The 25,878-nt window shown below is 40.4% G+C and overlaps 1 protein-coding gene across 2 annotated transcripts in view; it reads left to right on the forward strand.

Moving 5' to 3' along the window:
• Positions 1–25,474, forward strand: part of CMYA5 (cardiomyopathy associated 5) — a 110,608-nt gene extending 85,134 nt beyond the window's left edge. For both annotated transcript variants that reach the window (XM_063085345.1, XM_063085344.1), the window contains 4 exons: positions 15,356–15,489; positions 16,943–17,042; positions 19,731–19,904; positions 24,622–25,474. In XM_063085345.1, coding sequence (XP_062941415.1) covers positions 15,356–15,489; positions 16,943–17,042; positions 19,731–19,904; positions 24,622–24,868 — 655 coding nt within the window. In that variant the 3' untranslated portion in view covers positions 24,869–25,474. The remainder of the gene's footprint in view (positions 1–15,355; positions 15,490–16,942; positions 17,043–19,730; positions 19,905–24,621) is intronic.
• The last annotated feature ends 404 nt before the right edge of the window (positions 25,475–25,878 follow it).

Raw genomic sequence — 25,878 nt, forward strand, 5'->3', positions numbered from 1 at the left:
GTTGATAGTTTGGAGCTGTGCTGGAAACTATCAATTAGGTGCTAAAAAACTGATCAGTGCCAGGAGGTGCAGTGGTATGTCCAGTCCACAGCCCAGGGCTGACTCTCGAGCCTCTGGATCCCTGCTGAGTCTGACAATAGATAATTTTTGAAGCAAGCAAAATTTTCTTGGCCACAAATTACTACCCTGTTCATCTGCTGTCTATTGCTGACACACCACATCAGAGCCATCTCTCATCAAGGTCTTATACCCCAGGCTGGCATCAACAGACAGTGAAATAATTCATCCTTAATCTCAGAGGCCCAGGGCTGCAAAACTCCTTCGTACCTCTTTGGTTCTCCAATTGAAGAATTCAGAAGGGAAAGAAAATTCTGCTCTTTGGAAGTGGTCATGTGTCTTAAGTCATTTGACCAATCTGGTTCTCACCACCAACTTTAAAACATTCCTTATGGGGTCTGATGTTTCAAACTCTATAAAACATTAACTCTTTAACTCCAATCTATATAGCTCAATCCCTAAGATGTCAGCTGTGGACAACCAGTCTGACAGTAAAATTGATAAATAACTTCAAAACTTGATAACCTCTAGTCAACAAATGCAAACAATGCCTTCTTTTTTTTTTTTAGCATTGTATTAGAACCATGCTCTTCACTTTGGTTTTCTGCACAGCACTGGATAAAGTTACTTTGTCTCTTGGAAAGAACAGTAAGCCAAGGGTTGTCTGATCTGACCCCCTTGTTGGTTCCATGAAGAAATCATTATGTAAAGTTGAAGTTTCCATGCCTGGGACAGTACCTGGCATATTGTAGCTACTCAATAAATATGAGTTACCTGAAAGGGTAAATATCAATTAGCATCAAACACATAATAGTGACCAATAAGAAAAGTTAGGCCAGCTTTAAGGATCATCTTTTATTCGAAATGGGAAAAAATAGATTGTGCCAACAAAGTAAAGAAGAATGGTGAATGAGTTCATTTTAGTACTTGGATATTTAGCCAGGAGGTGGGACTAGTCTAATCTGTGGGCTGGAAACATTTCTATAGATCACTCATAGGGAAGAACATTTATAATCTTGTTTATCCATTGGTTATATAACCCCTGTATAGGTTCTGGGTTCTGTGCAAAAAGCCTACACTAAATTAAATCCAAAAGTCAATTCAGAGGTCACTGAAGGGGAGTAAGGGGGATAAAAGACTATGTCTTTTTGATGTGCTCAGTTTGACTGAGCCTAGACCATAAACTGAGTGAGGATGGGAAACTTTTCTGTGTAGATACTCAGTAAAGGTCTGCTTAATGAATGAATGAATGGAATTAGCCAATCTCCTTTTGTCATTGCCCACTTTAAGTCATCTAACTGGCTGGAATCTCTAGCAAAAGAGATAGGGAGCAAGAGCTAAATGAGTTCACATCTCTTTCCCACCCTCAATCCCTGAAAAAACAGGCAGCTTTAAAAGTTCGGGTTTGGTGTAGGAAGAGGAGTTGAAAGGAATAAGAAGAGAGAAAAGGATGAGTAATACTAAAGCGTGCACACACACACACACACGCACACACATGCGCGCACACACACACACGCACACACACACGCACACACACATGCACGCACGCGCACACGCGCACACACACACACACGCGCGCACACACACACACACACAGAGGGAGGGCATTGATTGTCCTGTAGACTGGGGAGTCTAGTTTTGGTTGCTAGAACAGGAATACATCCCTCTTTAGATCTGTAGACTGGGGAGTCTAGTTTTGGTTGCTAGAACAGGAATACATCCCTCTTTAGATCTGCATTCATCCTCCCAGTGTGATGGCCTTCAGATATTCTAATTTAAGACCAAAGGTGCTGGTGAAACTTTTATGGTGGGTGTTTGAATGGAATGAGCCCAGTGTGCCCCCAAGTTCCATGACGCAGTATCTGAAATAGCTTAGCAATTGCCTCCATTCCATAATCCTCACAGAAAACGTATTTGCATATTTTTGTGTGTGGGCACCGGCTCAGTCCCAGCAGTCAGCCCCTGTTGGGATTGGGGGTGGGTGGGATTGACAATCGCTGGCTCGTATGTGGGGCTTGAGGGAGCTCCTACCCTCCCTCTTCCTGTTTTTCTTTGAATGCTCTCCTCAGGTTGGGTGGGCTCAATATACTTTCAAAAATTTTCCATCAGTCTGCTGTTTCCTCAGCTGTTCTGTCTCTCCTGTGTGGAGAGAACTCAGCAGAAGTGTGGGTGGAGGAGGGAAAACTGAGAGAAATATAGTACAGGGATTAGCTGTGTGGGCTGTGCACAGAGAAGCTGTGTAGTGAATGACAAATCTGTGAGACTCAATATGCCACAAAGTCATCGGGAGTGAGCTTCCTGCTCTCTGGCCCTGGCCAAGGCTGTGGGGCGAGAGTCCCTTCCTGGGCCACCCTCCAGGGGAGGTTGGGCTCTGGGTACTGGGCCTGTGAGCCCACATTCTTCCTGCTTCCAGCTTTCGGGGCCCCACCTGGTGGAACAGAAACAAAATTGCCTCTCATAGGTGGATGTTCCGGCTGGGGACACCTGCCTTTTCGTCTGTATGAGGACAAATAAAGGTGAGTTTCCTAATGAACTTAGTGCTGAGCAGGAGTAAGGAATCCCAGCATTTCCTTCTTTTTAAAAAACTTTCTCACTAAGGTTTCAGATGGATAGGTGATGATGGACCAGTGGTCAGCAGCAAGCGATTTTGACATCCTTGGCAACCTGTGGGTAAAGGAGGTGGTCATTCCTGCTCCATGCTTGGTTCACAGGGTGACAGGAGGGCCTCTGACAAGATTGGGCCAAAATTCATGAGTAATTAAGAACTAATTGCCCATCTTTATGTGGTATTGTTTTCTTGACCCCGGTTGTCATTTACCTCCGCAGGGAGACCTCTAAAGGGGAGTCAATCATGTGAAAATGATTTTTTCCCCCAGGATTCTTGGCATTCAGCTTTTCCTAAATAAAATCTTTCTTTACAGATGAATCTAATTTGACTTTGCTCATTTAAAATCCCATAAACCTCCTGGTTGTGCAGTAAAACCTCAGTCAATGGAAACCTAACCCGATCTTTCACTTCTAACTTCTGTCAATTTCCGAAATATTCAAGTTGTTCACAATAAAAGACCCAGACATACTAGAACCACTAAAACAACCCTATAAGGACAAGAGCCAGATAATGCAGAGGTGAGGCGACTGTATCAGCAAGCACAGGTGAAGAACAGTACCTCAGTGGAACATAAAATTTAAATCTGAACTTCTTGGCAGCTAAAGTGAAAATAGGAGAGAGGGGGAGAGAGAAAGAGGGAGAAAGAAAGACATTACATAACCCATTTCTTTTTTAAAAGGAAGCACAACATTTCACTAAGAGACAATTATATTTCTTGACATTCGGCTCTGAGATGAATTTTTTATGCAGATCTTTATATAAGGGCTATTGAACAAGATAATAGTCATTATCTTTAAGAGCAGTTTTACAAAAGATGCAAAACATTCCCTATGTAATCATTTTTAAAATGGGATCTAAAAGCATAATGTTAAATCACCACTCTGTGCAGGCAGTTCTATAGGGACCTCAAGTAATTGTCTACATATGTGTCTGTGCGGTGGTAAAGGACAGCTTAGAAAATCCCGGAGAATGAATGTTACTAGCTCCTGGGATTCTCTGCCTGAAATATAAATGGCATCATTCAGGCTTTGGAGGGTAACCATAGAGAAAACAAAAATCCAGGATCCTTCTACTGGAACCTTTGTTTGGCTCATGTTGATTTGTGAGAGATTCTAGCTACAGGAAAGCCTAAGTCCCATGATTGTCAGTATTCAGCCCCCATGTTATTTTTCTACATTGTTTCAAACTAACAGTGATATTAATACTGAGTCTCATAATATCCTCATTTATCAAAAGAAAAATAGTTCTGTTGAACAATTTTTTTATTTACCAAGTTTTTTAAAAAATAAAATCAGTATGTAAAAATTTTCTTCTTAATCCCGATTTAACACAAAATTTTCATCTTAAACAAAAAGTTTCATATTTACAATAAGTTAAGGTATTGTAAATGGCTTCGAACAGCCATGGCTATTTAGTTAGTTGTTCTTGTTTTAACGCCACTTACGTTCTCATGTAGTTTTCTTTTTTCCTGTTTCTCCTTCCTACCCCTTCTCATCTGCACTGTCTCATAATTGTGTTTCTCAAACCTAACTGATCATAAAAATCAACTGGGATGCTTGTTAAACATTTAGATCACGGACCCCTTTGAGATTCCAATTTAGAAGGTCCACTCTGGCCAGGTAGGTTTGGGAAGCACTACTTTACTAGCTGGTCCCAAAGGGCCAGTGTGTGCTCTGATCACAGTTCACATTAAATGGTATTGACTGACTGGTTGAATGTTGGTATTGCCAATGCGAATGCCAGTGAGAACCAACTGTGTTTTTACGAAACAGTTTCTACTGAGCCATCTGTTGTGTGCTGCAAGGACAGCACTATCCATAGGCGGCTTCCAGGAGCACTGGGTTCCTCCATGTTGTTTGTACACAGGCCGCCCCCTCCACTGAAGAGAAAGCATGCTTACGTCCAGGTGTTGGACATGGTGGTGCACAGAACAGCCACTCCCCATAATTGCCCGCCCCTCAAGTTACCTTAAGCACATGCACCTGCCTTCTTTTTATCCCACACGAATTGTTGAATTACCAAATTCTTATTATTCTACTTTACAAAGTTCAAACTAAGGTGCCCTTTGAGATTCTGCAAACACATTCGACCACCTCCTGAACTCCGGAGCTGGTAATATAGCTCATAAAGATAAATCCTTTAATTAATTTTGGATAGATAATGTGTACTTATGGTACAAATTCAAAAGATACAATAGGGAATTCAGTGAAAATTGTCTCCTTTCTACCTGTACTTCACCTATTCAATTCCCCTCCCCAGAGGCAGTTACTGTTACCCGGTTCATATTTATCCCTTCAGGCAGTCCGTGCATATATAAGCACCTATAGTTTTTCAACAAATGGCAGCATACTGTATATATTTTTACCAACTTGCTTTTCTTGCTTAAAAATATGCTTTGATGAGCATCCAGTATAAATACATATGGAACGGCTGCAATTTTTAAAAGAACAATTCCATTGTATTCTGTTTTAAAAATATAATTTAACTTATTTAACCAATTGAGAAGCATTTAAGTTGTTTACATTTTCTTGCTATCACAACAATGATAAAGTAAACCATCCTGTGCATGTATTATTTCGCACATGGAAGTATGTTTGTAGGATAAATTCCTAGAAGTAGAATGATTGGTTAAAAGGCATGTACATTGTGAAGTTTGATAGATTTTACTAAACTGTCTCCATGGAGATTTGACTAAACTGTCTCCATAGCTGTTTGTACTCTGGCTAGCAGTGCATAAAAGTGCTTGATAAGCTGGCCTGTTAGCTCAGTTGGTTAGAGTGTGGTACTGGTAACACCAAGGTCTAGGGTTTGATCCCTGTACTGGCCAGCTGTCAAAGAAAAAAAAAAAACCTTCCCTGTACATGGTATACTAAGACTTTTGATATTCAATAGGCAGAAAATAGAATCTTATTATAGTTTAACTGTACATTTCTATTATTAGGTTGAACATCTTTTCATGTTTCAGAGCCATGTACTTCTTTTTCTTTGAACTGTTCATTTCCTTCACCAGTTTTCTTATTGATCTGTAGAAGCTTTTTTTTTTAGGTTAGCTCTTGTGTGTGATATGAGTTGCAAATCTTGATATTTTTTTGCCATGCATAATGTTGATTTGGTTAAATTTAATCAATCTCTTTAGAAAATAGATTTTAGTTTTTGAGTCATATTTTAAAATGCCTTCTGTGTGTGTGTGTGTCTCTTTATATATATAAATATATCCCCATATTTTTTATAGTGACCAATAATTTCATTTTTAAAATTTTTGAGGTTTTTTAATTGTGGTAAAATATATAATTATGACATAAGAATTGCCATTTCAAGCATTTTAAAATGTACAATTGCAAGGAATTATTTACACTCACAGTGCTGTGTGACCACCACCTCTATCTATTTCCAAAACGTTTTCATCATCCTAAACACAAACTCTGCACCCATTAAGCAATAACTTCTCATTATTCCTTCCTCCCAGTTTCTGGTAACCTCTAATCTATCTCTGAGAAAATTTTTTAAATTAATTTTTTCTTAATTGACCCATGATAATTGTATATATTTATGAGGTACAGTGTGATGTTTGGGTACATTTATACAGTGTGCAATGGTCATGTCAGTATAGTTAGCATATCCATTACGTCAGACATTTGTCACCTCTTTGTGTTGGGAACATTCAACATCCTCTCCATTAGCCGCTACTTGAAGTTATACAGTAATCTGTTGTTGGCTGCAGTCTCCCTATATTGTTATAGAACACCAGATCTTGTTCTTCCTCTCTACAGTCTTGTATCCACTGACCACCTTCTCCCTTTCCTGCTCTCCCGTCCTCCTTACCCCTCACCCTCCCCTTACCAGTCTCTAGTAACCAGGATTCTACTCTCTGCTTCTATGAGATCAACTTTTTTAGCTCCCACATGCGAGTGAGGACATGCAGTATTTCTCTTTCTGTGCCTGGCTTTTTTCACTTATCATTTTCTCCAAGCTCATCCATTTTGCTGCAAGTGGCAGAATTTCATTCTTTTTGTGGCTGAATAGTTTCCTGTTGTGTATGTACCACATTTTCTTTCCCATCATCTGAAGGACAATTTAGGTTGGTTCCAAATCGTGGCTATTGTGAATAGAGCCATATGAACATGGGAGTGCAGGTATCTCTTCAACATGTTTCCTTCCTTTCCTTTGGATATATACTCCATAGTGGTATTGCTGGATCATAGGGTAGTTCTATCTGTGGTTGTCTGAGAAGCCTCCACACTGTTTTCCATAATGGCTGTACTAATTTACATTCCCACCAAACATGTATAAGAAGAGTTCCCTTTTCTCGGCCTCCTCACCAGCATTTGTTATTTTCTGTCTTTTTGATAATAGCATTCTAACTGGGGTGAGATGATATTTCATTGTGGTTTTGATTTGCATTTCTCTGATGATTAGTGATCTGGGGCATTTTTTTTGTATACCTGTTGGCCATTTGTATGTCTTCTTTTGAGAAATGCCTATTCAGCTCCTTTGCCCATTCTTTAATTGGATTATTCGTTTTTTTACTATTGAGTTGTTTGAATTCCTTGTGTATTCTAGATATTAATCCCTTGTTGGATGCATAGTTTGCACATATTTTCTCTTATTCTTCAGGTTGTTTCTGCTCTGTTGATTGTTTTCTTTGCTGTGCAGAAGCTTTTTAGTTTGGTGTAATCGCAATTGTTTATTTTTACTTTTGTTGCCTATGTTTTTGAGATCTTATTCATAAAATCTTTGCCCAGTCCTATGTCCTGAAGCATTTCCCCTGTGTTTTCTTCTAGAAGTTTTATTGTTTCAGGTCTTACATTTAAGTCATTAAGCTATTTTGAGTTGATTTTTGTACATGGTGAGAGATAGAAGTCTAATTTCATTCTTCTGCATATGGATCTCCAGTTTTCCCAGCACCATTTATTGAAGAGACTGTCATTTCCCCAATGTATATTCTTATCACCTTTGCTGACAATAATTTGGCTGTAGGCATGTGGATTTATTTCTGGATTCTCTATTCTGTTCCATTGGTCTACGTGTCTGTTTTGTGCCAGTACCATGCTTTTTTGATAGCTTTTTAGTATATTTTGAAGTCAGGAAGTATGATGCCTCTTGCTTTGTTCTTTTTGCTCAGGATGCTTTGGCTATTTGGGGTTGTTTTTCCATATAAATTTTTGAATTGTTTTTTCTGTTTCTGTAAAATATGTCATTGGTAGTTTGATGTGCATTGCATTGAATCTGTAGATTGCTTTGGGTAGTATGGTCATTTTGACAATATTGATTCTTTCAGTCCATGAATTTAGTATGACCTTCCATTTTTGTGTGTCTTCTTTAATTTCTTTAATCAGTGTTTTATAGTTTTCCTTGTAGAGATCTTTCACCTCCTTGGTTAAATTTATTTCTAGATACTTCATTTTTTGTTGCTATTGTAGATAGGGTTGCTTTCTTGATTTCTTTTTCTGCTCATTTGTTGTTGGCATATAGAAATGCTACTGATTTTTGTATGCTGATTTTGTATGCTGCAGCTTTATTGAATTTGTTTATCAGATCTAGGAGTTTTTAGATAGAATCTTTACGTTTCTCGATATAAAATCATGTCATCTGCCAACAGGGATAATTTCACTTCCTGCTTTTCAGTTTAGATACCCTTTATTTCTTTCTCTTGTAAAATTGCCCTGGCTAGGACTTCCAGTACTTTGTTGAATAAAAGTGGTGAGAGTGGGCCTCCTTGTCATGTTCCAGTATGATGTTAGCTCTGAGGTTGTCATATACAGCCTTTATTGTATTAAGATGTTTTCCTTCTATATCTAATTTTTTGAGAGTTTTTATCATGAAGGATGTTGAACTTTATTAAATGCTTTTTTTGCGTCTATTAAGATGATCATGTGTGTTTTTTTAATTTTCATTCTATTGATGTGATATATCACATTTATTGATTTATGTTTGTTGAACCATCCTTGCATCCCTGGGGTAATACCCACTTGATCATGGTATGTAATCTTTTTGATGTGCTGTTTGATTTAGTTTGCTAACATTTTAATGAGGATTTTTGCATCTATGTTCATCATGGATATTGGTCTGTGATTTTCTTTTTTTTTTTTTTTTTTGTTGTGTCCTTGCCTGGTTTGGGTATCAGGTTAATATGGGTTTGGAAGAACTGTGTCCACTTCAATTTTTTGAAATAGTTTAAGAAATATTGGTATTAGTTGTTCTTTAAATGTATGGTAGAATTTATCAGTAAAGCCATCTGGTCCTAGGATTTTCTTTGTTGGGATACTTGTCACTGATTCAATCTCTTTACTTGTTATTGGTCTATTCAGGTTTCTATTTCTTCTTGGTTCAGTCTTGGTAGGTCATATGTGTACAGGAATTAATTTACTTCCTCTTGTTTTTCAAATTTATTGGTGTGTAGTTGTTCATAATAGTCTTTAATGATACTTTGTATTTTGGTGATATTCTTACAGAAACAGACTTGGCAAGGAAGCAACCAACACTCGGAGGATTGGAGAGTCAGGTATTTTATTATGATGGTAGGCCCAGTTGAACTAATGCTCCAATAATCTGGACCCTGAACTCAGGTTTAACAGAGCTTTTTATAAGTGGACTTCTCCAGGTTTTAGGTTTCAGTTTCTCAGCAAACATCTGAAGCAGGCAGCTGCAAGTTTTGGCTTCTCACAAGTCATGTGGTCTAAGTAGATAAGCAAGCATGGTTACAGAAGTGAGGAATGCAAGCAGTTGATTAACTGCTAGGCTGAATTCATGTGGCCTTGTAGATAAGCAAACTTGGTTACAGAGGCATGACAAAGGCAAGGGAAATTTTTAATTTTGAGTTTTCCCAGCAATATCAGTTGTAATGTCTCTTTTGCATTTCTGATTTTATTTATTTGGGTCTGTTCTATTTTTTTCTTGGTTAGTATAGGTAATAGTTTGTTGATTTTGTTTATCTTTTCAAAAAAACGACTTTTCATTTGATTGATCTTTTGTATTGTATTTTTAGTCTTTGTTCCATTTACTTCTGCTCTGATTTTTATTATTTCCTTTCCTTCTACTTATTTTGGGTCTAGTTTGTTCTTGCTTTTCTAGTTTCTTGAGGTACATTGTTAGGTTGTTTATTTGAAATCTTTCTATTTTTTTGGTGTAAGCATTTATTGCTATAAACCTTCCTCTTAATACTGCCTTGCCTGTATCCCATAGGTTTTGGTATGTTGTATTTCTGTCTTCATTTGTTTCAAGAAATGTTTTGATTTCCTCCTTTACTTCTTTGACCCATTGGTTGTTCAGGAGTGTGTTGTTTAATTTTCATATATTTGTGTAGTTTCAAAAGTTCCTCTTGTTATTGATTTCTAGTTTTATTCCATTATGGTCAGAAAAAAATACTTGATATGATTTCAGTTTTTTTTGAACTTGTTGAAACTTGTTTTGTGGCCTAACATATTTTCAATTCTGGAGAACATTTCATGTGCTGATGAAAAGAATGTGTATTCTGCAGCTTATGAATGAAATGTTCTGTATATGTCTGTTTGGCCCATCAGGTTTATGGTGCCATTTAAATCTGATGTTTCATTGCTTACTTTCTATCTCAATGATCTGTCCATTGCTGACAGTGAGGTGATAAAATCCCTAACTATTATTGTGTTGCTGTCTATCTCTCCTTTTAGATCTGATAATATTTGCTTTATATATTGGGTGCTCTGATGTTGGTTGCATATATATTTATAATTGTTGTATCCTCTTGCTTTATTGATCCCTTTATTATATAACGCCCTTCCTTGTCTCTTAGTACAGATTTTGATTTAAAGTCTGTTTTATCTGATATGAATATAGCTACTCCTGCTTGCCTTTGTTTTCCATTTACATGTAATATCTTTTTCCATCCCTTCTCTTTCAGTCTATGTGTGTCTTTGTAGGTAAAATATGTTTCTCATAGGCAGCATGTGGTCGAGTCATGTTTTTCTATCCATTCAGCCATACTATGTCTTTGAATTGGGGCATTTAATTTGTTACATTGAAAGTTATTATTGATATGTGAGGTCATAACCCAGTCATTTTGTCAGTTGTTTTCTGATTGTTTTGTGTATCCTTTGTTTCTTTCTTACTCTCTTATTGTTTATCCTCATAGTTTTGTGGTTTTCTGTATTGACAAGCTTTGATTCCTTTCTATTTCTAATTTGCATATTTACTCTTCCAGTAAGGTTTATATTTTGGGGTGTTTTTATGATAGTTGTTATTGTTCTTTCTCTTTTAGTTGTAGGACTCCCCTAAATATTTCTTATAAAGCTGGTCTAGTGGTGATGAGTTCCCTTAATTTTTGCTTGTCTGAGAAAGGCTTTATTTCTCCTTTATTTCTGAAGGATAGCATTACTGTGTATAATATTCTTGGCTGACTTCTTTTTTTCTTTTCAGAACTTAATATATCATCTCATTCTCTCCTGGCTTGTAGAGTTTTTGCTGAAAAGTCTGTGGTTAGTCTAATGGGGATTCCCTTATAAGTGACTTGACACTTTTCTCTTGCTGTTTTTAGAACTCTCTTTGTCTTTAACTTTTGACAGTTTGATTACAATGTGTCTCATAGAGAATCTTTTTGGGTTGTATCTATTTGGAAATCTTTGAGCGTCCTGGATCTGGATGTTTGTATCTTTCCCAAGACTAGGGAAGTTTTCAGCTATTATTTCATTAAATGTATTTGCAATACCTTTTTTGGTTTCTCTCCTTCTGGACTACCCATAATTCAAATATTTGTTTGCTTAATACTATCCCATAAATCTTGTAGGCTTTGTTCATTCTTTTTAATTCTTTTTCTTTTTTTACATCTTCCTGAGTTATTTCAAAATAACTGTCTTCAAGATCAGAATTTTTTTCTTCTGCTTGATCTATTCTGTTATTGAGACAATCAGGTATAACTTATTTCATTCAATAAATTATTCAATGACAAGATTTCTGTTTGAGGTGGATCTGCCTGTCTAATCTCCAGTCAAGGATTTGGGGCACATCAGTTTAACAGGCCTCAGATTGGCTTCCCAGATGTTCAGGATAAGAGTCACAGCTGCTCCTAGGCCCAGGTTTCAAGCTGCTGGGGTCTGGGTGCTTAGCCTTTTGTGTGAGTATGTTGGGATGATGGTGGAGCCTGAACACTGGGAAAGCACAGTTGGTACTGGCCTTAGGGCAGGCCGTGTTCCTGTAGTGTCTCTGATTTCAAGATGGCACTGTATTGCACTGGCTTGGGTCATGAGGATGGGGCATGGGAAATATACAATATGTACTCCTGTTCTAGAGCAATGCAGTGCGTGTATTCTAGGCAGCTTCCCTACACTTGGCTCCACACTTTTGAGGGCAATGGCAGTAGGAACTGCAGGCCTTTGTGGTAAGGATGGGGGTTGGTGTGAGCCCGTGCCTACCTTCTTCCCACAAGGGAAAGTCTCTCCTGTGCTGATCCCATTGGCAGAGACTTGGTGGCTGAGGCTGTGTGCCTCTCTCTCCTCTGTGCTGCTATCCTGTGCTTTCATGCTCTGCCAGGATCTTGCCAGTCTCCTATTACACTCCTACAGATGCTTCCACATTCTTCCACAGATGCTTCTGTCAGTATTTAGTTGTCTGTTAGTTGTTCTGGTCCTTTTCTGTGAGAGGAACACACCCCATGCACCTCTAGTCAGCCATTTTGACACTGAGATCAGAAAAGTCTAATTTCATTTTTAAAAACTAAATATTTTATCATCTGGAATTTATTTCAGTAGAAAGTGAAGTAGGGAATCTAACTTTATTTTTTTAAGTATGGCTAATAAACCATTTTGACAAGAAATCCCATCATTTTCCCATTTGATTTGAAAAATTTCCATTATTATGTACTCATGGGATGATGTATTTGGCTCTATTCCTTATCTTTATAATCTGTTCTATTGATCAATCTATTTATGCCATAGTACCATACTGTTTTTATTGTTATAGTCCTATAAATTAGAATTCTTGGTAGGTTAGGTTGCCCCTTAATGATTTTCTTTTCTTTTTTTCCTATTTGCTAGATTATATTTTGTATAATATTTAGAAATAGCTTGTGTAGCTTCCTCCACCAGTCTGCCCCTGACAATTTGTTATTTTTAGAGATCACACTAAATTTATATTTAACTTAGAATTGAAATTTTTGTGATTTTGCATTTTTTTCTATCCAAGAACTGATGTGATTATCCCTTTATTCAAGTCTTTTGTCTGTTTTCCCTCAGTAGCATCTTTAAAAATGTTCTTCATATAAATCTTAAACATTTTTGTGTTTGTCACTATTTTGAATAAGACCTTTCTTTTATCTTCTATCTAGTTGTTATTTGTATATGAAGGCTTTTGATTTCTTGTGTTAGTTTCCTATCTAGCCATCTTACTGAATTATCTTATTATGTGTTTTTCAGCTGATTTTCTTGGGTTTTTTACATGAACAGTCATATCACCTGCAAAATTTTACCTCCTATCCCCCAATTTTTAAATTTATTTATTATTTACTTTAAAAATTTTTTAAAATTTTATCATTATACAAAGTAAACATTTTTTGTGGCCCTTTACCAATTTCTCCCTAATCCCAATTTTTTTTTTAAAGCTTATATCTCTCTCTGACTTAATGGTAATTCTTTTAATATTTTCCCCTTAAGCATTATGTCCCTAATGATATTTTACTTCATAAAGATCCTTTTCAGTTCCTGCTTAAAATTATTCTTGTCCATGGCTAGTTGTGGCAAACTTTCCAATCACTCCTTGCATAAACCCAAGAATGAAAGGGCTCAAGCTGGAAAGGCCATCTTTATGTTGAGCAGTCACCAGGCTCCTGGTGGCTTCCGTTTGTTTGCCCTCTGAAACAACAGGGGAGGAGACCAGCCTCTCCTTCACATGGCAGCCCTTGGGACTTCTGAGGAGAACTGGGTCTCCTCTAATTCATCTCTCTCTGCTTCATAGCACTGGAGCTTAGCAAATGTCCTTTCTCCTACCATGGAGAGATGAGTATGTTGAGAGTCATTTGAGGACCTGCCAGGCACAGGAGGTCTATCGTAAGTTCCCAACTGTGCGTGTGCTTATGCTCCCCAGCACTCAGCTCATTTGCTGCTGTGTCAGGATTTCTGGGTGATGTTCTTTGCTCTTGTATCTCTGGAAATTCCACACATAAAGCTATCCCTGTCCTTTGCATTGTGGCACTTGTAGGGAGAATCCCAAATTTAGGACCCAAAGTGAGACCATTTGAATCATATTTCTTATTGTCTTTCGAATTTTATTTTTGGCTCTAGACTTCTAATCATAGCCACATCAGTCATATTACTACTGGTCTAAAATCCTTTTTTATCTAAGCACCAGCAACCTACTGTTGTTCCATTTGCTATTTGATCACTGCATACTTCAGTCTGGGTATTCTGTGAACTTGAATTCTACTGCAAACTATGCAAAGCTCATTCTAAGTCATGTGGATTCTGTTGCAATTATGACAAGTTTTTGTTCTTGAAATTTAAAAAAACCGTAATCTATAGAAGGGTGCCATTCTTCAGATCTCAAATTCCAAAATTTTTGAAGTTTTCATTTGACTAAAAAGCAAATCCATCTGTATTTAAATGGCTGGGCTGTTCCAGTGTACTTGCCAGGCCCACTGCCCAGTAGGTACTACCACCAGCACTTTTCTTTTCATTTAAATGGGCTGTTTAGAAATAGCAATTTTGAAGGGTTTTTTGGCAGTTAGAATTCTCTTTTCTTGCAAGAATTTTTTTGTGACCGGTAAGGGGATCGCAACCCTTGGCTTGGTGTCGTCCGCACTGCACTCAGCCAGTGAGCACACCGGCCATCCCTATTTAGGATCCGAACCTGCGGCAGGAGTGCCCCTGTGCTCCCAGTGCCGCACTCTCCCGAGTGAGCCACGGGATCGGCCCAAGAATTGTTTGTTTTAAAAGATATGGTCTTCTAGGGCTGGCCTGTGGCTCACTTGGGAGAGTGGTGCTGACAACACCAAGTCAAGGGCTAAGATCCCCTTACCAGTCATCTTTAAAAAATAATAATAATAATAAATAAATAAATAAATAAACGATATGGTCTTTTTTTTTTTTTTTTTGTCTTTTTCGTGACCGGTACTCAGGCAGTGAATGCACCGGCCATTCCTATATAGGATCCGAACCCGCAGTGGGAGCGTCGCCGCACTCCCAGCGCTGCACTCTCCCAAGTGCACCACGGGCTCGGCCCTAAAGATATGGTCTTCTTTAAAAATTCTTCAGTTTCTATCAGCTTTGGTGGCTTTGGCATGATGGCCACATATAAAATCAACACTTAGGGTCAATAATTAGGGTCCTTTTTATTATAGGTTGGTTTAACATCATCATAATCCAAAAGTACCCTCTCAGACAAAAATTGTTAAATATATATATATATATATATTTTTTTTTTCTTGGAGTTTCATTAATCACATTAGTCTGCTTTCTGAATTAGAAAAAAGTGTTTGGTTCTGTTCCAAACAGCATCCTGGAAGGCACATACTGGGCAAAATTGACAAGAATAGAAGTGATTTGATAAAATAATCTTAGTCGAAAATGGCTATTTTGCAGAATCTAGCTTGTTAATTCCAGTGGTTGTAAAAAAAGGAAGAAAATAAGTTATTTGTTGTTAATAAAAGATATACACTATAGAATTGAAATATGAGTTATTTAGTGTGTGGCATTATATTTAAAATTATTATTTTTCCTTTGTATTTAGATCTTTCTCTGGAATTAAAGGACTCCAGCTGAAAGTTAACCTCCAACCCAATGATAATTACTTTTTCTACGTGAGAGCAATCAATGCATTCGGGACAAGTGAACAGAGCGAGGCTGCCCTCATCTCCACCAGAGGTACTTTCCCTTTCATACACAAGGAGCTATTTCCAAGCATTTCCATCCCTTCCCTTCTACCACCCAAAGAATACATCTTAGAGGGCATCTTCAGAAAGCCCCCGACCTACCATCAGTGCTACCTATTTTGTCATAAGGACCCAAGGGTCAAAGTTAAAGATGTTTCTTTTATTTTCTGCTTTAGAAGTTCCCAACCTTGGCTACCCATTAGCAATCAGTCAGGGTGCTTAGAAAATACTGATGCCCTGGCCCCACTCCCAGAGATCCTGATTTAATTGATCTGGAGATGAGCTTGGACATTTGTGTCTTTAGAAATCTCCCTAGATGATTCTTGTCTGACTCAAGGGTGCTATAATTTGTGGTTCTGTTTGTGTTTATGTGGGGTGGGGTGGTGGCAGGATGGGGATATTCCTAGTCCATTACACTGTGAACTCTGTGGACAAGTTCCCTCTCTTGTTCTTCTGTTTATTCTTTGTGCCAGGCACATGGTTTGTACCAATCAATGTTTGTTAAATGAATGACTAAATGACTGAATGCTCACTCAAGGAAGTGACAAAACTGTTCAATGACATTTTGGGGAAAATACCCAGATGATGCCAACAAAAAATGTTTGAGTGTTCTCAATTATTGTAAAAGTAAGTGAGGAATGGAAAGGTGACCGTTTTATTATTTTATTCTAGACCCGGAGATGGCACAAGGTTGAGGAGGGCACATTAAATGATTTAATTAACTTAACCAGCAAAACTTGTTTGTGATGTAGTTAGGGCCAGCCTGACATTTATGAAGAGAAGACGTGACAGCTGCCAGCCCGAAATATTTCCCCACAGTCTGGGTATGGTGCCTGCACCTTCATTGTTAGAACCTCACCTTTAGGTGACACCAGTGCATCCCCAAATTTTAATGTGCACACAGATCTCCTGAGGATCTTGTTAAAATACAGATTCTGATTCAGTAGGTCTGGGGTGGGGCCTGAGACTGTGCAATTCTTTTTTTTTTTTTTTCTGACCGGTAAGGGGATCGCAACCCTCAGCATGGTGTGGTCCACACCACGCCCAGCCAGTGAGCGCACTGGCCATCCCCACATAGGATCCGAACCTGCGGCCTCGGCGCTACCAGCGCCGCACTCTCCCGAGTGAACCACAGGGCTGGCCCCGAGACTGTGCATTTCTAACTAGTCACCAGGTAATGTACTTGCTGCTTGGTCCAAAGAGCATACTGTGCATAGGAGAGTGAGCTCTAGTACAGGATACACCAGTGAGGATGTACCTGCACCAGGTATAGGTAACCAGCCACTGGCATCTACGAATGCCTTACCATGAATGAAATGAAAACACTGAGTGGGGGATTTTGAAGTCAAGGGAAACGGAGACTAAAGTCTGAAATGTGGGGTTGGCCCAGGGACAGCACTTGATGTTGTGGCAATGGTATAATCCTATTTTCTTAACTGCAATAGGAACCAGATTTCTCTTGTTGAGAGAAACAGCTCACCCTGCTCTACAAATTTCCTCAAGTGGGACAGTGATCAGCTTCTCTGAGAGGAGACGGCTGACGGAGTAAGTAGAAGAAAGCACAAGTGGGCTGATGCCTCGGCAGTGGAGGCTCAGCGTGTGTCGCAGCCTCACGGGGGCGTGTTCCTGGTTTAATGAACATGCCTGGATGTGGATGGAATGTAACGGCACACACGCAGCTCAGTTATGGCTCACTACTACAGGGAAAGTGGCAGTGGTAGTTCATAACCTGGAGTGTCCATATTTTTATTGGAAATACAGCACAGATGGTTTTGTTTAAAACACTGGCTGTTTTAAGGTATTACCTCTGGTTCAATGAAAAGAAAAGTGTCCAGTAATTCTTACATTATTTTCAATAGCAAACCGGTTTTGAACCAACCCACTTGAAAAGGAATAGAGGAGAGGGACATTTTATTGAGTTCCTAATTCTGGCCACAGAATCTTACCCCCTCCCACCAGTAGCTCCCTGTCGGGTTAAAGCAATAGCTATGCGAATTATCTGGTTGGGGTCATTGTCAGATTCTTGCCGACATAGCCAATTGTATTGCTACAAACAATTCATAACTAAAGCCAAAACATTTCATTATTTTAGTTATACTGTTTCCATTTGTACTGTCAGGGTTAGGGCTCACACCCTTCAAACCCATTGTACCGACTGGGTCACAGACCCCTCACATGCCAGGCTGGGTCACCAGACCCATCACACGCAGGTACACGTTAGGTAATTGGGAAAGGTCCCAGGAGCCATTGGCAGACGACATGAGCTCAGTCCCCAGCTTCTTCAGCAATGGCAGCAGCAGCTTATAGAAGCCTCCAGCAGGTCCAGCAGCAGCAGTAGTGGCCTCACCATGGCCCCCCCACCCCCAGGAACATCATAGGGGTGGGGGGCCCTGTGGATCAGAGCCACTCATCCTTTATACTTAAGTCCATAACCCAGGACACCTGAGTGCACATGCACAATCACATTAGACAATAACCAAAGAACACCTGGGCACACATGCATATTTACATCAAATACTCAGTAAGATACTGAACGTCTGAGGGGCCCTGACCATTTACCTTCACTTTCCCTACACTCGTCCAAAAGGAAGAATCAAAGAGAAGAGACAGCCACAGAGGAAGCGGGGGAGACTGCCCTGCAGTTTGCTGCAAACTCTCGTGGCAATTTTGAGGGTCAGAATGGCCAAATGGGAGAAAGTATGTGAAAGTCTTTCGAAAACTAGCATATGTGAAACACCTGCTGCTGAGGGTGCTCGTGTGCCCAGCAAGTGCTCATGACAAAGCACGACAAACTAGGCAACGGTGACTTGCACTGTTTTCCTGCCAGGTTGCACCCTGCCTGTCTGAGGCCCAGCTCGAGTGTTACCTGCTCCTGGAAACGGCCAAGTGTTCTCTGGGCCCTGATGCCCTTTGATCTTATCTGTATAAAAGGACTGAATTTGTGCAGGCATTTGTCAGCCACTCAATCATGAATAACCCTCAAGCAGTAGCCCTGTCTTATGCATCTTTGAATCCCCAGAATCTAGCATGGGGCTTGGAAACACTGTAGGTGCTAAAAATATACAAATGAGCAAATTCAATATTTATTTTTAAAAGATTTAAGAAGTAGATTAGGTTTTTCTATCTTTTTTTGGATTTCTCAAAAAATCGAAAGGAAAAGAAATAGACTGGAGGTTGGTAAGAGTTCATAGGTAATAACTGATGGTAATTGTAATGTATTTTATAGATTTTATTTATTTATTATTAACCTGAAAATTAGCTCATAAATATCAGGTAGCCTGGCTTTGCTCCAGAGAGCAAGGGCTTGCCAGTATCCACCTCTCTGAAATGAGGTTGTTGGGTAAAGACATGAGAAAGTGAAATACATTCCCTTGCATTAATCATTTTCTCATCTGTTAAAGAGAGAGGGAGAGGATGCTGACTGAATATTAATGCTGCTTAAATTAAAAATGCTTCCATGCTGTCTCAGCCATTTCCAAGCAAACCTGAGCAATTAATGCAAGTAAGGTCACCCATCAACAGTTGAAAGTGCTTTGGTTCATTTCACTGTGGCTCTTTGTAAAAAATAGCCAAGGTGAGACAAAAAAAGACCTTTAAGCAATCTCTCAGGGGCACCTACGACAATCCAAAGAGGCCAGAGCCATGAAGACTGTGGACCACAAGCCTCCACAAAGCATGCTAGTCACACCTGGTTAATTCCTCACTCTGCTCTGCTCTGGCCTCACCAGCTGCCTTGACATTTAAGAGCTGCACCTCATTTGGTCACTGTGTCCAGTAAAGTCAGTAGACACTCGAACTCATTGTTAAAGAAGGTTTTGAAAATTCTTTTTTTGTAAGGTTTGGAAGAAAACTTTGCAAGTCATGTTCCCCTTCTGCCTCCCTTGTATGTCCTCCCTCTCCATAAAGGCAGAGATTGTGCCTTTTCTTTTTGTCTTGCCATTATTCTAGTTATTTCCTGGTTCCCAGTTCCTTCAAGAGATGCAATGTGCAATATATGCATGTTGTATGTGACAGTGGAAATATGTTAAATGCATGTTGAGAGTTTGGAGGATTCTGTGACAATCAGATCAAAGTTATAGGCACAACAAAGAATGTCTTCAGTCAAATTGAAGCAGTTTGCAAGGATGGAATTCTACCTAAACTGTGTGCACATTTGTGAATGTTGATGCTCGAGAGATAAAGGCCAGCAATTCCTGTGCTAGCTAAGCTTAATCTGATCAACTTTGCCTGCAGAATCCCATCAGTGCTGGGTGAGGAGCTGCCTGCCTGTGGCCAGCATTACTGGGAAACCACAGTCACAGACTGTCCGGCTTATCGACTTGGCATCTGCTCCAGCTCAGCTGTGCAGGCTGGTACCCTGGGACAAGGGGAGACCTCGTGGTACATGCACTGCTCTGAGCCACAGAGGTAAGCCAGAGCCCTGTCTGCCCCTCCCCTCTTCATCAAAATGTCATCCATGGATGTCTAGGCAGGGTCTCTGATGGGCCTAACAAGTATCATCCCACTCTCTTGCCCAAGTTCTGAACCAATTAAAAAAAACAAGAGTCAAGTATATGAAGACTGTACTATTGCTCTGATTATGGAGGAAGCTAATTTTAGAGAATATGAATCATACTTGAGGGCAAGAGGGTGTCTTATATTGAACCCTATTACTAGGCAGACTCACCCACCCGGAGCCCTGGCCAGGCTGGCTTCCCCACCCTGCAGGGCAGAGTTGGACCCTGGAGAAGCAGAGAAGGATATGTCTCTCCTCAGGTGGCTCATGACTAAGAGATAGGGAAGAAGAAGGGGCTACTGGGCTATGCATGGCCAGTTTTTCCTTCTAAACTCACCCCAGGGTGGAGAGAGGCCACAAGGGTAATGTTAAAAGGGCTCCCTCCAGAAAGAAGGAATCGACAGGAGTGAGGAAGAAGTGAACCTCCAATACCTTCCCCCACATTTGTCTATATCAGGGGTTGGCAAACTACAGCTCATAGGTCAAATATGACCCATTGCCTGTTTTTGTAAATAAAGTTTTATTGGGACATAGTCATGCTCATTTGTACGTGTTGTCTATGGCTACTTTTGCGCTACAATGGCAGCACTGACAGAGATCAAATGACCTTCAAGTCCTAAAATATTTACTGTCTGTCCCTTTACGGAAAAAATTTGCAAGCCCCTGGTCTGTTATTCATATTATTTGGTTGGTTGATGTGAAAAAGCCATTAATCTGTGTTAGTCTCAGAGAGATCAGTCAAGCATGTTATGATCTGAATATACTCATAGGATGGTCTAATAGAGACAGCACTGGACAGGGAGCCAGAAATCTGATTTTGGTCCTGGCTCCATCCTCAACTAGTCTCCTATTGGCTGCTCACCAAAAGTTGGTTAACCCTTTGAGCATGCCTTATATGCTTCATCTGTCTCAGCAGGGGACAATAATGCTTGGCCTGCTACCTTTTGGAGTTGTGAAGATCACATGAAATCAGGTACAGGGAAGAGCTCTGAAATTGTAAAGTATCATACAAATGTGCAGCATTATTCAAATGAAGTACTTTAAAAAGGAAGCCTTCAGTGCTTGCAAGTTCCCAGAAAGGCCCACAGATTGGGATTTTGCATATCTCTGGCTGCACGTTTCTGCCTGCATCCTACTTGACAGTTTGATTCTCTGAGATGTTTCATAAGGATGCCATCTCCAAGCACTATTTAAAGTCACATTTCATCAAGTCAGAGCAATTATGACTAATTGATATTCAGCACTGTGCAATACTTAAGGACGCAGCCCCTGCCCAGAGTTTGAAATCACTCAAACTCAGAGTCAGTAGATTTAGAGCCAAAACTAGATATTAATTTCATGAAAATGCCGTTAGGCACTTGAACCCTTAAAAATCTAGACCAAAGAATAATCTCCAATAACAAATTTCTAGACTCTAGAAAACAGAATCATATATTTTGTTGACAAGTTCAACCTACAACTTTGGTCTTTGGCACTTTCAGGCCCAGGGTGGGTTCCATAGATTCTGGACAAAAGAGTATGTAAGCCTGTGTGGTCACAGCGCAGAGAGGTCGGGTCTCAAATGCCTTCATTTCAGGTTCAGGGCTTCACACAGAGCACCCCTGTCCTTTAAAACACTGGGGGAATGGCTGGGGCAGACCCTCCTAGGTTTTCCACTTTTTCTGCCTTAATGATTTTACACCAACCTACATTGATCTTGATTCTACTCATGCAGAATCTGAGCTTTTAGATGTCACAATTGGAAAGGAGATATTGAGATAGTCTCAGGAGAATCCTGAGAATTCCTAACTTTGCCATCGTAGATCAAGAGTCTGAACATCCTTTCCCAATTTCATCAGCAGCCACCCTGCCTGTACTGTGCTTCGAGTCTCTACCCACCCCCAGCTAGCACACGCATCAAAGTGGAAAATTTTTTTTTTTTTTTTTTTTTTTTTTAAAAGATGACCGGTAAGGGGATCTTAACCCTTGACTTGGTGTTGTCAGCACCACGCTCAGCCAGTGAGCGAACCGGCCATCCGTATATGGGATCCGAACCCGGGGCCTTGGCGCTATCAGCACCGCACTCTACCGAGTGAGCCACGGGCCGGCCCCAAAGTGGAAAATATTTTGAAAACATTGTTTTCATCATGCCCCTTCCTTTTCTGCTCAAAAATCTACAAACATCTCCAGCTATGTCACAACTCAGATGGGACCCCCTGAAGGGCACCTTGAAGAGGGGAAGCCAGAAAGAACATAACCAGGCTAGGGCATGAGGAGCCCTGAGGGGAGTAGCTACAGTGTTGAAAGGGGTCTGGGCTGAGTCTGGGCCAGCGGTGAGATTCAAGGGTGTGGGGGCCCTTGGACAGGCAGATCCAGAGTTTTGCTGGTGTTACTTGAACAGGGACCAGCAGTCCCAAAGAAGGGCAGGCAAGAGCTGAGCAGGGAGTCAGGCCCTGGGCACACAGGCTTGTCTTCAGGCCAGGGTTAGCTTGGTGAAGGAACTCATGTGCTCAGGTGGAAACGAAGGCAGGTTCAGGGCCGGGCAGATTTTGGGTCCTGCAGAACTGGTGAAGCCAAGTTTCTACAAATGTCTTTCCCTCCTGGGCCTCCATGATGGGGTTTAGCTCAAGGACTGACCAGCGCTGGGCCTGTGGGGACCGGGGACCTTCCAAACAGGGCAAGGGAAATGGCTCGTTTGTGCATTCAGAGCCCTCTAGACCAGCACTATGCAATAGAACATTCTGCAATAATAGAAAAATGGTGTCACAAGTGGCTATTAAACACTGGAAGTGTGGCTAATAGGACTGAGAAACTGGATTTTAAATTAAATTAAATTTTTTTTTTTTTTTAAAGATTACCGGCACGGGGATCTTAACCCTTGCCTTGGTGTTGTCAGCACCACGCTCTCCCAAGTGAGCCACAGGCTGGCCCTGTAAATTTTATTTAATTTTAATTTAAGTGGCCACATGGGACTAGTGGCCACTGTATGAGACAGGGCAGGTCTAGAGCCTGGCCTCTGACTGACTTATCTATGCACTATCCTAAAAGTCACTCACATGGCCCCTCCAGACCCATCAGGCAGATGGCGATGTTGTCTAGCACACGTAGGCTTCCTCGGCCCTCCCTCTTGTCATTGCCCTCCCTGTGTGGGTCTCTTTCTCCTTCTCTTCCACCTATTCAAGTCCTGCCCTTTCTTTGTGGCTGAGTCTGAGCCTATCTCAGACTGATGCTCCCAAAGCCATCGGTGAAAGCCCCAGCCCCGCAGCTGCTCCACATTGTTGCCCCCTGAAACATCTGTCTGCCCTGCAGGTTCCTTCATGACACTCTGTCGCCTCTCTCAGCAGGGCACTTAAGAGGCCGTCACCTTCACAGAAGTCTGGCTTTTCTCCCCATCACTGCGAACATCTGCCCTTGCACGAGAGCTTCTGTCTGCAATGGGGTTGCTGACCTGTGATCCCCTAAATACTTGCACTTGAGCCTCTGGGCTGTAAGCTACAGCACAGCTCTTAAAGGTCCTTGGCACTCCCTGCCAGACCAGCCACTCCCCTGGACTCATGGGCCCCAAACTGCCACCATGTCACTGTACTCCCACCACTCGGACCTACCATATCTCCAGATCTTTCGGTCATCTCTTTCCTTCTCTTCCATCTCTCATTCTTCCCTTCCCCTGCTTTCAGGGCCCCATCCTCAGTTTCTCGGACTGCTAGGAGAAAACACCAAACTTGGGTTACATTTTTGCACAGAACAATTTAGCTTTTCCAGTCAGCAATTTCTCTCTCCCAGCCTGGCCTTCAGCTTTTCCTTTCATAACTCAAACAGGTTCACTAAATGTGTTTCGTCAACACTTTTACAGTCTGTGCTCTGAGATGGATTCTCAGCTTTGGTCCGTGTTCAAGTCATTAACAGTTTCTTCCTGCCCCATGCTGCATGGGTTCCCAGAGAGCAAGGACAGTCCTCTACAGTCCTTCATCTCCCCCAGAGTGCCTAGTAAAGTGGGGGATTCACAAATATGCCCAGTGAATGCCAGTTGAATGGAATCTATTTGAATTGAGGAGAGAAATCAAAGGCAACCCCCTGGCTGCCAGGCTGTGGGAGAACATTGAGGAGATGAAAAGGAAAGCAGGTTTGGGGCAGGGGGAGTGTGTACAAGGGATGAAATTGGCAAAAATAATGAAATCTTTCTTAAACTTCATTAAGGCCCTTACATAAGTTACCTATAGATTTTTTAAACTGTAAAATTAATACATTGTATGGGAGGTAAGCCTGCAGTACTTTTTAAAATACATGGCAGCCTCAAAAGGAATTTTATTCAAAAGAATGACACACCATGAATGCGGTAGTTAAAACATGTGGGCAGCTGGGAAGAATTAGAACGTTGGGAAAAATCACCAGGGAGGCATATGTTGGCTATTCTGGGACTGCCTGTGAGTGTAGAGGGGCAAAATTATTAAAAATGCTCGTCTGTTGGGATGAGCTTTGCATTTGAGCATATAGGAGGGATCTGGCTCAAGTATTTGGATCAACGTTATTGCAACTCAGTATTGTGAATCGAAGTTAATGACTGAAAAATTGGTTATTTCCAAGTGATTCTCCTTATCAAGTTCTTTAAGATTTCCAAAATTTTTTATTTCCCAATCTGTTTCGTTTCAGATATGCGTTCTTCTACAGTGGCATTGTGAGTGATGTTCACGTGACTGAGCGTCCAGCCAGACTGGGCATCCTGCTGGACTACAACAACCAGCGACTCCTGTTCATAAATGCTGAAAGTGGACAGTTGCTCTTCATCATTAGGCACAGGTTTCATGAGGGGGTTCACCCTGCGTTTGCCCTGGAGAAACCTGGAAAATGTACTTTGCACCTGGGGATAGAGCCCCCGGATTCTGTAAGGCACAAGTGATCCTTGGCTTTTGGAGTTTGCAAGAACATTAATTCAAATTTGGGGGGTCTGTTGTTCTTCCCTTTGGGTGCTATACATTATTCAACAAGTCCCCCCTCACATCCACACTAACAATAGCCACATGCACAGCAATCATCACGTGAGCAAAACCAATAAGAAAAGCTCAACTTTATAGAGCAATGTGTGAGTAGAGGACAAAAAAAAATCCACCCTTTGGTTTATACATGTTTGAGTTCTTTCCTAAATTAAAAGAACTTAAACTTGTCTTGGGAACTAAAATAGAGAAATGGACTTCCACCTGTTTAACTGGTAAAAAAAATCTTTTGATGGGCAGGTCGGGGTGAAGAAAAGGTTGTGCTCGTAACGTATCTCCTCTGACAAAGAAACATGAACATTTTTCACAAGAAAATGTCACCTCACTTCACTAAAGGATGATGAATCTTAATCATTAGAGTGTTTGAACTGATCTAAATTTATAATGAACTCTTTTGTAATAATGTATAGTGGAGAACATGAGTCTCTTTTCCTGCAATTTTAAATGTAGAAAAGTACTAGATATCAGAAATTCGCGTTTTGTTAAATAAATGGTTAGAATCTATAAAACAATACACGTTATGTGAATTTATTGCATGTAACTTACCAGTCTGGCAGCTCTGGACCAGGACAAACTGCAGAGTAAATACCCGTCACACTTCCGTGGGTTGCGCTGCTGTTGGTTTTCATGTGAGATTTTTACACATATATATTTTAAAATATAAATACTCTCAGCCCATAGTTACAATCAACTACCAGAAGCTGGGAATCTCTTTTTACTAAAATGAAGTGATTGGTCATTTTTAGATATTCTACTGAAATATCTCGAAATCTTCCTAAAATATGTATGCAAAGTTGATAAATCTAGAATGCACATTGAGATGATTGCTTTTTTCTATAATGTGGTGAATGCTTTAACCATATTTGTAGGATTTTAAAAACCATTATGAACTCAGTTATTTTCTTGAATTGAGAAA

The sequence above is a fragment of the Cynocephalus volans genome, chromosome 2 (genome assembly GCF_027409185.1).
Source record: "Cynocephalus volans isolate mCynVol1 chromosome 2, mCynVol1.pri, whole genome shotgun sequence".
NCBI lineage: Eukaryota > Metazoa > Chordata > Mammalia > Dermoptera > Cynocephalidae > Cynocephalus > Cynocephalus volans.